The sequence below is a fragment of the Brienomyrus brachyistius genome, chromosome 15 (assembly GCF_023856365.1).
Source record: "Brienomyrus brachyistius isolate T26 chromosome 15, BBRACH_0.4, whole genome shotgun sequence".
Classification (NCBI taxonomy): Eukaryota; Metazoa; Chordata; class Actinopteri; order Osteoglossiformes; family Mormyridae; genus Brienomyrus; species Brienomyrus brachyistius.
In genome coordinates this window covers 4,580,138-4,597,287 of record NC_064547.1, presented here as the reverse complement: position 1 = coordinate 4,597,287, position 17,150 = coordinate 4,580,138, and the positions used below count along the sequence as shown (strand labels likewise).

At 49.9% G+C, this 17,150-nt stretch overlaps 1 protein-coding gene across 2 annotated transcripts in view; it reads right to left on the bottom strand.

Moving 5' to 3' along the window:
• sema6bb (sema domain, transmembrane domain (TM), and cytoplasmic domain, (semaphorin) 6Bb) overlaps positions 1–17,150 on the bottom strand; it is a 73,531-nt gene that overhangs the window by 26,082 nt on the left and 30,299 nt on the right. For both annotated transcript variants that reach the window (XM_048976324.1, XM_048976323.1), the window contains exons 2-5: positions 4,865–4,988; positions 4,372–4,486; positions 1,388–1,448; positions 1,213–1,275 (exon numbers count right to left, since the gene is read on the bottom strand). In XM_048976324.1, coding sequence (XP_048832281.1) covers positions 1,213–1,275; positions 1,388–1,448; positions 4,372–4,486; positions 4,865–4,970 — 345 coding nt within the window. In that variant the 5' untranslated portion in view covers positions 4,971–4,988. The remainder of the gene's footprint in view (positions 1–1,212; positions 1,276–1,387; positions 1,449–4,371; positions 4,487–4,864; positions 4,989–17,150) is intronic.

The following is a 17,150-nucleotide window of genomic DNA, read 5'->3' as shown; positions in this document are numbered from 1 at the left end:
CCATTCCTCCATCCATCCATCCTCCGACCATGCCTGAAGCTCATTAAAGAACCCTCTTCTTTTGACGTTAACTATATTGAAGAACCACAGAGAATCAAAAACAATACAGACGCCTCGGAGTTGCATCTTATAAGGAAGTGAGCGGCGAACACCAAACCAACTCGACACAGATCATCTGAAATCCAGGCAGCTGAAAAAATGGAGAATATAACTGATTGAAATACCAAAACAGCACTGGCGATAACACAAAACACAGATGGGCGGGGCTAGCACTTTTCATCTGGGATCGACTCTGTAGTACAGGGTAACGAGGGCATTTTCAATTAGCGGCATAACAAGCTGCCACATCCGCGGCCCATGGTGAGGAAAAGAGGAAGGGATTGGAAGTCGGGTTTTACTATTCCCGCCGGATCACGCAAATATGTCCGAGTGATCAACCAGCTGGAAACATTTCATTACAAAACCAATTACCCTGGTGGCTAATATATCACACCTGACGAAAAAGGTATTGAAATGGACTTTCAGGGCTAAAAGGGGGAGGCTGAAGGAAAAAGGGCAACCATGTAACCAGAAAGCGGGGCTGCCCATGTGCTAGCCAGTCCTCAGATCCACACATCCACCCTCCACATCTTCGACCACCAAACCTCCCCACACCCTACCAATTCAGGGCCTACCCCCCTCCCTTTGTGCCTTTGTTACTGACTGTCTCACAAGGATTGGATGTCAGGTGTTATTTTCACTGATAAATAAGTCTTTTTTTTTTTTTTTTGCTGGGGGGTGGATTAACCGACTGGCCTTCACGTCGCTTCACAGACAGTTTTCAATAACCCGTCCTTCTGTCAACCTCAGAGAAGGTGTTTGAGGGCACATGAGTCAGGTGGACGATCTGGGCTGCCGGCAGGAGCAGGTTAGCGGGTGGGAGGGGGGTAATGACTGAGCTGTCACTCCGTGGGTGGCTGGAGAGACGTCAAAGCACTTCGCGGCTCAGCACGCCGGACGTGGCAGCGCCCGTGAATCGGCAGATTCGGTCACAAAGCTCTCTGGAAACTGTTTCCGGCCCCAAGGCCGTCGCGTAACTTGAGCGGTCAAACAGAACTTCATTAAAATGCCACCAGACTATGTTCCTCCTTGTGTAGCTTCACAGACAGGCCATCATGCTAGCAGTGGCGCGAGGCCGGGCCCGAGCCCCCATGTCTCCGCCTGGCACCTCACCTCATGCTTCCCCTTCATCCTGCAGATTCTGATGTCATTCTTGTTGGACTCCCAAGTCCTCTTCTGCGGACAGAAATGCAAGGACATGGTGACGTAGATGAAATTCAAACCTCCATTGCATACATGCTCCATGTCATCTCCACAAACACAATAAGGTATCTTTAGAAGGCCTCACCTTGCTGTAGAACATCTCATCTCCAGCCACATTGTCCAGTTCCACTCGATAAAGATCATCTCTGACAGAGCAAGAAAGAGACACCAAAATCTGTCAACAGTCTATCATCCATCCATAGATCTATTTTCCATATCTGTTTGTCCTACGTAGGGTCATGGGGGCCTGGAGCCCATCCCAGAATCTATGGGTGCAAGGCAGGGAATAACCCAGGACAGGGCACTAACCCATCACAAGGCACACATACCATTCACACACTTACGGACAACTTGGCAATCCCAGTTCAACATGTTTTTCAAATGTGTGTGGGAGGTGTGGGGGGGAACCAGAGAACATAGACGGCACCCCATGATGGCACGGCGAGAACATGCAAACTCTACACATGTAGAGCTGGGGTAGAGACTCGAACCCTGGTGCCAGAGGCGTGAATGCTATATCATATAGAAGCCAATTTTAAATCAGATGGCAGGTTTTTTCCAGTCGAATCTGATGCACAGAGTGGAGCCAGTACTCAGCAGAGGAGAGAGCATTTGTTGGCGAGCAGGCCTGCTGGATGACGGTAGGTAAGCAGGCCTCCTTTTATGCATATAGCCTGGAGGATGTAGGCCTTTCACCTTTGCAGAGCTATTCGCGTTCCATTAGCCTAATTTCCCTCTTACTTAACTAAAGCTGTAACTGAGACAGGAGCTCACAGCCTCAGCCAGGATTTCAGACGCAAGTGAGACATAAGCAAGGGCTGCCTCTAGATACCCTGTATCCAGTCTTCTCAACTTGTGGCCCAGTAAAACATAGTAAGAAAGAGGACTTTAGTAACTGAGTGACCTTGATACTTATGGATATTGGCATCACAGTGAATTCCAGAACGTCTCGTATTTATTAGAGATAAAATAAAAATCTGCAGGGTGGCACTTTTGCTTAGTGGGCGACACTTTAGTTCACACCGCCAGAGCTGGGCTTAGAACCTCACCTCCTCTGTGTTTCAGTGTGTGCATTTCTTCCTGCTAAGTGGATAACTGGCATCCTTTAATTGCTGCATGTGTGTGTGCATGTGCCCTGAGATGGACTGGCATCCCAATCAGGGTGCACCCAATACCCGGACTAGGATAAGCAGTTCGGAGATGGATAAAAATCTGCACCAAGCTGTACTCTAACTGGATGAGGAGCAGATGGTAATGTATTGATTAAAGAGTGGGGCTCTGCGAACAGGCAGAGCTGGTTCTGGCCTGATGGAGGCCTTTTCAGACAAGGGGCCTTGAATGTTGTAATCTGTAAATCTGCCGTAGCCCTGCTATTGCGGCAGTATCGATCTTATCTCTAAGATCCAGCTCCATTCCCCATCTGTGGCACTTCTTTATGGGTCCAAGGCTCATCAACAGAAGGAAGGCTGTGTCTAACACAAGGCGAGGCCTAACCGCCGATTCAATAAATTATTCACTCCCTACATTTCTTGGTTTGTTAAGAGAATAAACCCCAAACGCAGGACAGTGCTTAAGTGGTGCGGCTACAGCTGCGATGCCCCTCGCTCTCCCTTTGGCGTCGGTGAGGTTGCCTTCTCAGAACAGACACAAATAATCAAGCAGAAATTGGATGTTGGATAATCTCATCCTGGGTACTTTTCACTGACCTGTGCTGACACAAGAAATATTAAAAGGCTTTCATGTCGGTATGGATGACAGCCAGGTCCCCAACCCTGACTTAGATCATCACTACTGTAACTTGATTTCTGAAGACCACTAAGATTAAAAGATAGCAATAATGTAGCTGGACATCTGCGGATGCACCAGTTAGAGCTTCAGAAAGCCCTTACCTGTCTCAGGACTGCATCCTTGTCTCGCTGATGACTGGTGACGTGAGGTAAATATTGTGCCCTAAGTGACTCACCACTTTGCACGGCTGGTAGTCTCCTACTGACCATCCTACATTCTGATCCCTCGGGCTGCCAGCTGAGGACCGTGTGCCGTCTTGACTTGTGCCTGACTATAATTCACGCCCGACTGACTGACGTTTCTTCTTCGGTTCACATGCTGCCCGTACTCACCGGGCCCGAAGAAAGATGCGATGGTTTACTCCAACTGTATTTGCAAGATCACCATGGGCTACTGGGCCGCACTGCCTCTCTTTGACAGAATTACGTCTGTCATGACGCTCTGCAAACAGCCAGCGGTTCTTCACCAGTTCACCATTGTGCAAACAAACTCTTCTAGCTTTGCTCCTTTGTCTGGATTACGCCCCGCGTTTGGCTCTATTAATGAATGCTTCTTCATGCGGCCCATGTCATTTTACCCAACACCTGCTCCGAACAGGCTGTCGCAGGACGCCGTCTGCTGTGGGCCTTGTGCTCCCCAGAATGTAATGCACCTACGTGGGTTTTTTGCACCACGGCTTTAATAGATATTGCTTCATGAGCGGCGATGCTAATGCTAGCAGGATTTTTACACTTGCCAGTCCTCTTATCAGCTAGAGCACTTGGATACAGATTTGAGCAATCGACTCAGCCTCCCCCGAGGTACTTGGCAGCTTTTACATTTATGTTTCTCACCGCTGAAATTCAGCTCATCTATATAGCACCCAGTCCCCCCCCCCCCCCCCCCCCCCACCAGCAAACGGCCAGTTCCTGGGGTGGGGGCAAAAGCTACCTCTGTAATTAGATCCTCCTTGCAAGATAAGGCCGTGAAATGTATTACTATATTTCTGTTTGGTTGCAGGGCAACCAAAGGTTAAAACCAGACTTCTTGACCTCAATTGTTTCTGCTGTTCCGGCTTTTTCTCAAGCTCTACACTCTAGCTGCCACGTGACCATATTTGTGCTCATTCTAAAGTTCTATTTTGATCTACTGTGATGTATTTTGTTTCTAACTTTTAGGTTACACCTGTTAATAGCTATCCTTCCATTGACTGGGACATATATAAAGACCTTGGACTGATTACTCACTGACTCACTGGACCACGCTGGCACACGGTTGAGTGACACTGCGGTCGGGTATTACCTCGCTCCGACGTACAGGGTCCGGTTGACTTTGAGGACTCTGTGTATGTGCAGTGACTCCTGTCTCTGTGATGAACGATGCGCTCTGCCCAGAAACACAGGGTAAGGCCTGACCACTGTAAGAGGGAGACAGCAAGACTTATCACCTTGTTATATTCCAGAGACGGGGGTACAGAACGCTGCTGGGGATAGAGGCATCCTGAGAGCAAATCCCTGAATAGATTTGCAGCTAATACCAAATCTCAGAGGGATTCAGAGACCGCTGTTTACATTTTGAAACCCTCAGACATCAGGGAAAGGGGGCCAGTAGTCATTTGGGAGACATTAATCAATATGACCCACTGCTGTTGCTTATCAGTCAGCCTCTGCTCTGCATGGCTGACTAACCTCATATGGGGGGTGGGCTCTGGTAGCAGCCTGCCAGGGCAAACCCCTACCCTCACCATGACCTGACACCCCAGTGTTCAAAAAAAAAAAAAAAAAAAAAAACCTACCCTCTGTGGGAATGGAGTGCAGAGGTCCCGGTTCCTCAGGAAAAGTGCCGCTAGCCAATCGGATGAGTACAAAGAGAAACATGAAGGGAGGGGCCATGGTTGTCATGGCAGCAGGACACTGGCACTGTAGAGACATGAAATGAAGGAAGGTCATATATAGTAGTACTGAAGTACAGAGAATAATGGTTTTGTACACTATAGGGCTGCTGTTATCAAATAAACACAGGGCAAAGTAAGGAGATACACACTATCTATGTCACATATCTAAGCACACGTCACACAGATTGTGTAAAATAGCAAGAGAGCGTAGCAGCCAAACACAGCAGGTTGTGGCGGCGCGGTTTAAACATACATCATTAATATAAACGCTCGAGTTTCTACAGGACATCCCTGTTCTTGCGGCAGCCAGCCGTTGGTCAGCATTGCAAAAAAACACGACCCCTAAAATAATCTGGCCCCCTGATAACAAACGACGGAAACTGCAGACAGCCGGTGTATCTGCGGAGCCTCAGAGCCTTCTGCCGTTTATAGGGGAGAAGGAGCTGTACTTACAGAAGGAGAGAAAAGGAAAACGACGGCGGGGGGCCTGAAAAGACAGAAACACAGACTGGCGCCTGTCCCTCAAATGAAATCCTCACTCAAATCATGTATTTGATAGCTGAACAAACTGAAGGCAGCTCCTATACTGCAGCAGGACCACGGCACAGACAGGAAAAGAGAACAGGAGGGATGAATGAAGTTAACGCCCCTCGATTCATCCGCATAATGACTTGGGGCCTTTCGCCGGACCGCAGCCTGAGGTGTTCCTAAGGACTATTACTACACACGTCATCTTTAAACTGAATATTACCGGCCTCAAGTTAATGTGTAAATATCAACACTTCCATTGGTACATTTGCAAAAGCTACATCCAACTTAGGGTAAGATCATTTCTTCGCTCATATCTTCCAGCAACAAATGTTCAAGTTACAGTTGTATCATATAATAAGGTATAAAAGCTATTGATGGTTGAAAGTGAGTAACATGTTAATGATGCGATTTTAATGACCGTGATTAAACTCTACAGAAAGCTGCTTTCGCATAATAATGGCAGGAGCTGGAAACGCCGGTTGTTATAAAGGCTGGGCGCCTGCACAAGAACGATGAAGAACGCCGATATTTGAATGTCACCTTCATACACAATGTATGCAAATGGTTACCGAGCCTTTTCAGATGGCAATGGCTTTATTCAGCTGTGACCAAACATTTCAGATTCCACAGTGGTTAGAAACCAGCAAGCGATGTGATGCAAATGAAGGTGCTGTCTACCTCCACACGCCTTCACACACACACACAGGTTTGTAATTTTACCTTTGTTGGGACTCCATTCATTTCTATGGGGAAAACTCTAATCCCAACATGACGACCTTAACCCCCACCCAGCCCTAACCTTAACTATAAGTAACCAAACTAAATACGAGACTTTTGGCATTTTTAGTTTTTTGATTGCATTCACAGATCTTTGTGGGGACCTGAAAAATGGTCCCCACAAGTTACAGTGGTTTTTATCACATTGTGGGGGATATTTGTCACCCCAATGTATATACATGAGACACACACACACACACACACACACACACACACACACACACACACACACATTCATTCACTCTGGAAAGGCATTTCAAAAAATGAAAGCCCTTGCAGCATCTTATCAGGATTTATTATCTTTGCTCAGGCATTTTTGAAATTCCCCACAGCCGGCGGTAGGACAAAGCGGGACCCTGTCACGACATCGCCCAAACACCCACACCGTAAAATTGGTGGGGCATGAGAGGGCTGGAGCATAGGGCAAAGGAACAGAGCAAGGAGTGACGATGGGGAGGGGGTGGTTATGGAGGAGGAGGAGGGGAGGGTGTCACCGGGCCGCCTCTCGCGAGGAACTCCGCTGTGAGTGTTGTTAATAATTTATAAGTTAATGTCAGGCCTCACGCATGCGATTAGCATAATTAGAGACTTCTGCGTATAAGAATTCAGAGTGCGGCCAGGTTAGGAAATGGCAGTGCTGGTGCTGGATCACGGCGGTTACACTGCTCTTTTCAGCGCAGTGGAGGAACCCTGCGCACTAATGAGGTCACATGACTCCTGGTCCATGAGCTTCACCCAGCGCACCCCCCACACACACACACATCCATCCACACACCCCGAGCCCCCACCCCCCGCCAGGATTTATGCTCCTCCGTTTGTCTGTTCCGATAGACCTGAATCAATGCAATTACAGGCAGTTAAGCAGTTAATTTGCTAATTAAGGCGATTAAGCGATCGCTGTGGGAGGGGGCTGACTGTCCAGGCGAGGTGTTACTAATGACTCTAAGTTAAAATGATTCAACTGTATCCCAAGACAATGCAGAATCACCGATTTGATTAGAGCAACGTCACTAACGGGGCTAACAAGTTGTAAACATGTATATTCAGCACAGAAGAATGACTGTAATCACAGGAAGAGACAAAGCTAACGACCCTGGGCCTCATTTCTGAGAGTCTCCCGTTTATACACTCCTGTAATTGTGCTGGATTTCTTCAAAACATCATACTTTTATGGTCACAACAAAGAAAAGTTTAGGAGTGTAAGAACTGAGTGATTATTATTCAGCCGATGTTACCCTGGTCCAGTGATGGCAGTTACATCAAAAATAACTTGACTTCACGTCAGTATAGCAGGAAAATGAAGGCGACAGGAAAGCAAGAAGACTGGAAGGAAGCTGGTGTTAACAGGGGAACAAAGAGGCTGTTTCGGAGTGAGTGCCGGAAGTCAGACGTTCGGTATATGGGAGATGGAGCCGGAGAGAGTGCACTGCGTCCTCACGGGCTTCGACGGGAAGAGGCGAGTGAAAGCGGAAGGACGGAGAAATGGAGCAGACAACTCGCTTTTCCGAGCGAAGCCCAAGGACAGACGTCCCAGTGGCTGTTAAACCCCCAATAACAGGGCGGCCAAAAATGTACAGCATAGGCGGAGACTCTCCCAAAAGCGTGGCAAATCAAATTAAGAAGAAATAGATTTGAGCTAAAAAAAAAAAAATATGCAGATTTAGCTTTGGGGTTATGGGGAGCCTGGAGCCTGTCCCAGGAACCGCAGGGTATAAGAGGCCTCTCTGGATGGGAGGCCAGGCCATCAGAGGGCACAAGGCAGGGTACACCCTGAGTGGGAGGCCAGGCCATCAGAGGGCACAAGGCAGGGTACACCCTGAGTGGGAGGCCAGGCCATCAGAGGGCACAAGGCAGGGTACACCCTGAGTGGGAGGCCAGGCCATCAGAGGGCACAAGGCAGGGTACGGCCTGGATGGGAGGCCAGGCCATCAGAGGGCACAAGGCAGGGTATGCCCTGGGTGGGAGGCCAGGCCATCAGAGGGCACAAGGCAGGGTGCAGCCTGGATGGGAGGCCAGCCTATCAGAGGGTACAAGGCAGGGTACGCCCTGGGTGGGAGGCCAGGCCATCAGAGGGCACAAGGCAGGGTACGCCTGACCAGGGTCATGTGCGTGTGAAGCTGAGGCCTGGCTGCTCAAGTGACTACTCATTTCCTACCAACAGCAGGATGTGCTGCTTCCCATAGTACTTAAGAGGTTTAAAGCCCCCCCCCCCCCCCCCCCCACCAAAATGAAAGCTTCTATCGGTGTCTGACGCGATCTTCTGAATGTGCCATTGTCTTACAAATTCTGGGGTTTGACCCGTGATGAAGAGGCTTTACGTGACTAGAGAGACAAGGCAGGAAGGCCCCGTATCGCAGCGGGTAGGATTATCCCCAGCTAATCTGGGCTCTCGGCCTTCTGCTCAGTTTACTGGCATAATTATCAGTGCCGGGATCAAGAATACACACCTCAAATGATATATAAGTCAGCAACTGTAAGCTGATTTATTTCTCAAGAAACAAAGTCAAGGTGGCCGTAAGCGCCCGCAGTCTCTTTCATCACATACGTCTAATAAAAACGACCGCAAGAAAACGCGAGGGCGCTAATCGCAGCCAAGTTATAAATAACAGAAAACCCACCCAATGGCTCTTAAGGTTTACGACATCTCTGAACCCCTTAATGTAATTATTTCCCAAAATAAAGGCAATTCCCGCAGGCCCTGTATTATCTTACATAAACAGAAAAGGTAAGTTAATATCTAAACTTGGTGTCATCCACCAGCCGCCTGCCCTTTTAGCCGTGAATCAGGGGGGAGATGGACTTATCATAATGGAAACAATGGTCTGGTGTTTTTTGCCTGCGAGCGTGGATTTGGGGGGAGGGGTCTCTGGGTTGTCAAGGTGAGCAATTCATTTTTTAATGGCTAAGCTGGGAGAAGCGGAAGGGGGGGGGGGGGCAAAAGTATGGCCGCTATTTGGGGGGGTGAGGAAGGATTGGCACTGCACTGGGCAGGAAACTATGCAAGAAACATTTCCTATTTTCACTGTGCTATATTAGTCATATGAAATTAGATCAATTTTCCCTCCCTGCTCCGTCTGCACCCCCCACCCCACGGTCCTTCTCCCGCAGGCTGGATTTGCTGAGGCGCGGCCTTCCCTGACAAATTAGCGTCAGCAGAACAATTCGTAGGAACGCAGCCCCCCGCGCCAAACAAAAATAAACGCGAAACGGGCACTTCGTGCGTACCACCCCCCCCAGCCCCCCCTTTCCGCTCCATCAGGTCTACAATGGAAGCTTTTATGAGCATCATGACACCGGCACAGCACTAACAATCAGCCATGTTCGGATTGACGATGGGAAACAAACAATGGACATCATGTTTACAAACAAACTGCCCCGTAAATTGCCACTATATTTTAATATAACTCCCATTTGGGGTGAAGTATCCAGAAAAGCCCTGCTTTCCAGTCAATCCTTGATATACAGGCTCCCCTGACAGAGATACCAAACCAAGCATATACACATATACAGATCCAAACACATAGCCCTGTTTCCCACCCCAGTGTGTGACTCCCTCTGTCTCCTTCACTCTCTCCTCCTGCTCCCCACCCCAGTGTGTGACTCCATCTGTCTCCTTCACTCTCTCCTCCTGCTCTTCACCCCAGTGTGACTCCCTCTCTCCGTCTCCTTCACTCTCTCCTCCTGCTCTTCACCCCAGTGTGTGACTCCCTCTCTCTGTCTCCTTCACTCTCTCCTCCTGCTCCCCACCCCAGTGTGACTCCCTCTGTGTCTCCTTCACTCTTTCCTCCTGCTCCCCACCCCAGTGTGTGACTCCCTTTCTCCCTCTGTCTCCTTCACTCTCTCCTCCTGCTCCCCACCCCAGTGTGTGACTCCCTCTCTCCGTCTCCTTCACTCTCTCCTCCTGCTCTTCACCCCAGTGTGTGACTCCCTCTGTCTCCTTCACTCTCTCCTCCTGTTCTTCACCCCAGTGTGTGACTCCCTCTCTCCCTCTGTCTCCTTCACTCTCTCCTCCTGCTCCCCACCCCAGTGTGTGACTCCCTTTCTCCCTCTGTCTCCTTCACTCTCTCCTCCTGCTCCCCACCCCAGTGTGTGACTCCCTCTCTCCGTCTCCTTCACTCTCTCCTCCTGCTCTTCACCCCAGTGTGTGACTCCCTCTGTCTCCTTCACTCTCTCCTCCTGTTCTTCACCCCAGTGTGTGACTCCCTCTCTCCCTCTGTCTCCTTCACTCTCTCCTCCTGCTCCCCAGCCCAGTGTGCTACTCCCTCTCTCAGGTCGCTAAAATGTGCCCGGGGTGTGGGGGCAAGAATACAGGTGGTGATTTCCTCACGCTCAGTCCTGCACATGCAGCCCCACTAACACACCGGCACTGACTGTGGAGCCCCTTTCATTCCCTGCATCGTGACTGAGAGGCATGCTAATCAGGGCAGGGGGGCTGCCAGCTCGGACAGACACATCCAACCGCCCCCCCCCCCCAGCTAACCCAACCCCACTCCCTCACATTGCCGTGCTCATCTCACCATTCCGGATGGCAGAGTTTATAATGAAAGACCACCGCATCAAGCTATTTATTTTCCAGCACTTGTTATTTCCGCAGAAATTTGCTCATTGCTCCACCCTATTCCCCCCACCCCGGCAAACAAAGTGTCATTGTGGCGTTTACAGCGGCTTTATTACATACGGCGTTACCGGGAGAAAGTCAGCGGTGGGTGGAAATGTGTTGCTGTGGCATTGGCAGAGAAGGGGCTGGGGGGGTCTCTGGGTGGTACTCAGGGTACACCACGTCAGTTTGTCTTTGCTGGTATTTGCCTATGTGTGGCTGGGGGAAAATACCTGAAAAGGTGGTAAGAATCGGGTTTGTTGTTTACTCAGCCCCGTTGCTAAGGAGATAGGAAGCCGGGAAAGATTCAGACATAACAGCAACCTAGACTGATAAATCGGCAGCCATTCTGAGAGTGATAATCATGCACATGTATGGGGGGGGGGACATGGTGACGATGAAGGAGGGCCAGGCAGACCAAGCTCGGGGAAAGACAGGACACGACTGCGGAAAGACCCAGAAAGAGAACCCAGATCGGCTGGAGGTTAAATCAGAGAATGATGTTACCGGTGTCATTACGATCCCATCAAAGGGAAATTTATATGACACACCCACAGAGAGGACCCCTCATTTGTCAACTAATTAAAGTGTCAGAGTGGCCGAGGAGGAGACAGGAGGGGCGTGAGACAGCCTGGGACAGACGGGATGGGCCCACACACGAAGGGCCGGTCCATTGTGCAGGCCGCCATGCACAGTCAGCAGGAATGCGGGCACATTTGTGTCATACTGACGACTTGCTGACCGCTCGCACCCAGGCGCTGGGACCCCCCCTCCACCGCTCCCACAGAGAAACCTTTTGTGCTTGTCGAGCTCCCGAAGATTTACGTGCACAAGGACACGCTTGTTCTCCAAATCGCGGAGTTAAGTGGCAAACAGTTGATCGGTGTTTCCCCCGAGTCTCTGTCCAGCGGGGATTATTTAGCCATAACGCCCGCACGTCGAGGCTGGGGCTCGGTGGGCTCGGCCTTTGAAGATGAGCCTCCACTCTGCCTTCCACCTGGAAGCGAGGCTCGCCGAGAGCGAACGGCAGGCTCAGCACGTCCGGAAAACCGACGCCGCCTTCAGCACCCGGGCAGCAAAGACACAGAACATCTGTTATGTCTCACACACCACAGTTTTGTTTAAGTCGTTAACGCGTCTCTGCCAGGTCCCTCAGGTGAGAATTAAAATGAGATCTGATATCTCCAGTAAACACGCTTACGGGGCTACAGTCCACACAAAAACAACATGTGTGGCCGATTAAAGTCAACAGGACTGGTTAAACATCACCGCGGCGCCAATAAGCCAGTGATGCGACGCTTAACTTGACATTTAACTTGCACTACATGATTTGAACTATTTGGCTTAGATACACCCCTCCAAAAAGCACAAATCCAACTGTTTCACTTTGTTTTTTAGGCATCTATTACGCAACGGGCCACATCATTCTGAGGGGAAAAAAACTGTAGGGAAAAAACAAAACAGGAAAAGGTGATGTGTTTGCATTTTATTTACATGCAACCTAATCTGTTTTCTTATATTAAGAGTCCACTATGCAAAATGAGCTACACTATGCAGAGAATTCCTGCTGTGTTAGAACAGATGCATTTCAGTTGGTCAGTAAGGAAACCCTGTTTGGGCACTGATCACATTTAGAGATCGATAAAAACCAGACTCAAGGCACAAACAATGCAGACAGCAGGGAAGACAGGGTGCTGCCGTCCAATTTCGAGGGAGTTGGAGAGCGCATTTGAATTTCCTTCAGATTTCACAAAGTGTGTAAAATCAGTGCAAAAATCGCTCTCCCTTTTGAGAGGCAAATATCAGGGTTTGTTTATTTAGAGGGAAAAAATGTGTAAATAAAGAACGACCTCATTAGGGCTGGCTCTCGAACAGAGTGCAATTTAATGATCTCTGCTGTGGAAATGATCGGGAGGCCCTGTTTGTTGGCCGGTGTTTCGGTGGCCGGACGACTGGGGACCGGGGTCATAATGATAGAGGGTGGCCCCCTTTGGCAACCACCGGACATCGTAAGCTTGGAATCGGCAGCGCGCAGAGACCAGAGCAACAAGAATCATTTCTGGCCAGATATATACCTTGGAACAGGCGGTGAGGACACTGCTTGCAGACCATGCTATTAAAGGTTCCAGTTTGCAAATTAAACACGGAGCAGCGGTACACGGAACGGAGCACGGTGTGAGCCTCTCGCCTCCTCTCCTTCAGGCAGGCCCCCAGTGTCCACACTGCCGCTGGGCGCTATGGCAACCAGGCATCCCTGCTATACACTTCTGGCTGCGCGAGTCTGTCGGTGTGTCTGTGTGTGCGCGCACTTCTTCCATTACATCATCGCAGAGAATTAACAATAAAAGCCGCGATTAACGTGGAACGAGGGGGGCGCTTCTGCGCCAGGGTGCCCTGCCGCCACAGTCGGGGGTCTTTGGGAAAGCCATGTCATCACTATTATCCGTCTACAGACAGGGAAGGCTGTCCTTGGGGCGGGGGGGCGGTATTTGATAACGGGAAAGGAAAGCTACCTGAGAAATCCAAAGGTGTCTGGCCTCGCACAGTTGCTCAGATGTCAGCTAAAATCCCGGCATCTCTTTGCCTAAAAACAGGGAACCCCAACCTCCTGCTGCTTCCGTTGGCCCTTAGCACCGTCTGCAAAGCACATGGCTTTATTGACGCCTTATGGTGTCATTGATAAGACTTAGAACTATTAGTAAAAACAGGCATTAAACTCAGCACTGCAGGTGATGTAGGCATGACTGTTTAGCACGGCCTGATGTGTAGCACAGCGCAGAGAATCCACGGGGAGAGGATCCCTGTTTAACATGGACGCCACAAGGCTCAACACGGGCATCAGCATTAGTGGGTGGAAGGGAAATTAAGGGATCACTACGAAATGGAGGACAGAGTCTGAGACCAAACACAGGGGAATACGGCCTGCATTCCCGCTCCGACCAGTCAAGCCAGTCCGACGGGATCCATGGAGCCAAACGCCGCATGTCACCCATCCCACACGATGTCCATTCTAGTTTTAATGGATCCCCATTGATCATCCGATTTTCTCTTTATCTTTAATCAAAAGCTCTAGAAACTCTGATGTTTAATTAATGAGACACTCAGAGGGGCCTACTCGCTGGCTCCGAGAGGCAGCCGTGATTCATTATTAATGAACGCCTGGTAATTATCTGAGCCAAGCTCCATGTCCAAGGTGGGAGATGGAATTCAGGGAAGATGGGCCAGGTGCCTTGACCCCGGAGCAAGGCGGCCAGAACTCCCCCCTCACTCAAAGCCTCCTCAAAGGCTGCAAACAGGCGGTAGGAGTGTGCAACCACAACCAACAACACAAACACCAGCTCACATTCCATGAATGTTGCTTTTATTTCCCCGTGATGAAATGTATAGGGCTGTAAAAATCTCCCAGCTCAAGTGTGGGCCACTTTTTGTAGTCCTCTATCTCTATCTCCGTCTCTCTTCCGCTCTCTCTCCCCCTCTCTCTCTCCCCCTCTCATTCCCCCCTCTTTGACCAGCACAGCAAAGTCACATCCCAGTGGCTGATTTAATTTCCCCACGTCCCCCAACGTCAGATAAACCTCTTACACGTGGAAGTGTGGTGACCAACGGAAGGTGTCGAGGTCACGACCCTGATGGAACGCAAGCCGTGGTTGTCATAGTGATTCCTGCCCACATGGAGCTCAGCTCAGGATGCCGGGACTCGGGTCGGTAGAGGAGGGAGCGTGTCTGCCGAGTCGGCCCATCTGTACATACACCGGCCCGCCTGCCAGGGACTAATGCCTATTGATTAATGTACACTGAGTACGAGGAGAAAGTAGGGCACCGCATCCCGCTTTCTGCGAGCTGACAGGCCATTAACTGGTGCCGAGGCGATCTCTATAACAAGGCTAACAGTCTCCATGCTGCTGCGGGCGGCCCGGCAGCCTTGGATCCCTTCAAATCCCACCGGAGAGGCCCAGTGTGTCTGCACACTGCCATGTATCACGTACACGGCAAGGCAAAAAAAAAAAAAGCATCCCTATGGAATGCCGGGCCTCTTTCTGCTGTGCATCTGCTCGACACACTGCTTTTATTATTTTTCCACATTCCACTTTTCTCAAAAATTGTGTAAATTGTATGGCATTTGAGACATGTCGTTTTTTATTGCATTATTGTGAAATACCTATTTCCCATCCAGAAAGTGACTTTAATTAATGGCGCGAGTGACGAGCGTCAGCACAATCGCACACACCCTGTGGCCCTGCGAGGGATCGCTAGGCCGCCCCCGTTTAGAACAGCGCAGGCTCTCTGCAGGGCTGCAGATCTTCGTGTTTCCCTCTCTGCCCACACAGTGACCACCTATCTGTACACGTGACCGATGTTCCACTCACTGACATAGGAAGGATCCACGGCAAATTGCCCTCTGTTTTAGGTCTTCACTGCACAATTACCCTGCTAAGAACTCCCTGTTCAATCCATCATCCAGCCTTCAGCTAATGACCCCTCTAAAGCACTCTCCTACATCCCACTTCACAACCATTTCTGCTCTGTGACGTTCCTCTGCCTCCCTCTTGACCCACTCAGCCTGGCTTGTTGGACTCCCCGGCTCTCGTGATGCTACTCCTCCCAGCATGCTCCTTTTCACCTCCCTCTCACATAGCCAGAGATATATACAGGGGCGGGGCCATAGAACCATGGGCCCAGCTGAAAGCTGACTGGTCCCCTCACCTGTCATTCACCCATTCAAAACATATTATTGGCTAATGACACAAAAGGCCCCTCTGTGTGAATTACAGCCCCTCATATGCCCCCCACTTAACACCATCCTTCACCATCCTCCCTGAAATGTGCTCCTGATTAGAATGAACCTTTGACCTCCTACTGACTTCAGATTCGTGGGCTAATAGGGGATTAAGCAAACGGGTGGAGCCACATCTCTCTGGAAGTTGAATTTGCTGAGAGAAGGATGGGCGGTGAAATTTACACGTTAATAAAAGGTGAAGATGTTAATTCAGTCCCAGCCTGTATCTCAAATCCTCCTGATTACAGCCACACATGGCAAATGTGGATCAAATCCTGTGCGACGTGTGGCTACTGCTGAAATCCATTTGGAAAGAGGACCTCCATGGATTATTAGGAACACGATTGTTATAATGCGGCAAATTTGTATAAACAAACACATTTTCAAAGTGTTTAAAAGTATTTAACAAAGGATAACGCAGTGACTAACTCCCCGTGACTAATGTTTGATGAATGGTGTCCTTCATGGAAAATGGACTCTGGATCCAAATTAGTATTATGCAGCAGTAAATTGAACATGTAGGCTAAAGCATTTCCAAAAAAGGCGTGTTTAAACAGCCCCTTTCGCCCCTGAAACCCAAGCTGCCTTTTTCTTCTTCTAAAGCACCTGAAATTGAAATGCCCCCTCTTTTATCCCACCAATGTGCTAGAGTAATCAGGAACGATCCTCTTGCTGCCCCCAGCCAAAGCGGTTAGGGAGGGGCCTGGATTGGCAGGGTGACCGCAGGGACCTTGGGGCTCAAGCGACAGGGTATCTGTTCCGCTCCATCAGGGCCGCCTGCGGTTGCTGTCGTGAAACTCACCCCCACCACCAGCAGCAGCTAGAGCAGCCAGCTGCAGCCCTAATCACCACGCCTGCGTGCAGCCTGAGTGATCCCCTCTCCCACCCTTCATGCCGGTGGCTCACGAAAAAGAAAAGGGGGCTTTTAAAGAGGAGCAGAGAGGAAAAGACACATGTCAGTCGATCGGTCAGAGTGCGGCCGTGGTTAATATGGCACTCCGCCCATGCTGCTCACTCTGCTCACCCTGCCCACCCTGTTCACTCTGCTCACCCTGCCTACCCTGCTCACCCTCCTCACTTTGTTCTCTCTGCTCACCCTGTCCACCCTCCTCACTTTGTTGCCTCTGCTCACCATTCACACTTTGCTCACTCTGTTCACCGTACCCACCCTGTTCACCCTGCTCACTCTTCTCACCCTGCTCACTCTTCCCACACTGTTCACCCTGCTCAATGTGCACATGCATCATCAGCTGCTAAGTCACACTCCTAATATGATGTACACAGAGGCACTCTCTCTCAGACACTCTCATTTTCTTACATTCTCTCTTTTTCTCTCTTACACTCCCTCTTTTTCCTCCCTTACATGCACACTCCATTTTTTCTCTCTCTCTCTTTCTCCATTACTCCCCCTCCTCTTTCTCTTACACACACAGGCACAGTTAAACCCGCGTAACAAATTCCCAGCTGAGAAACAATGGTGGTGGCTCTTAATCCCGTCCTTAAGG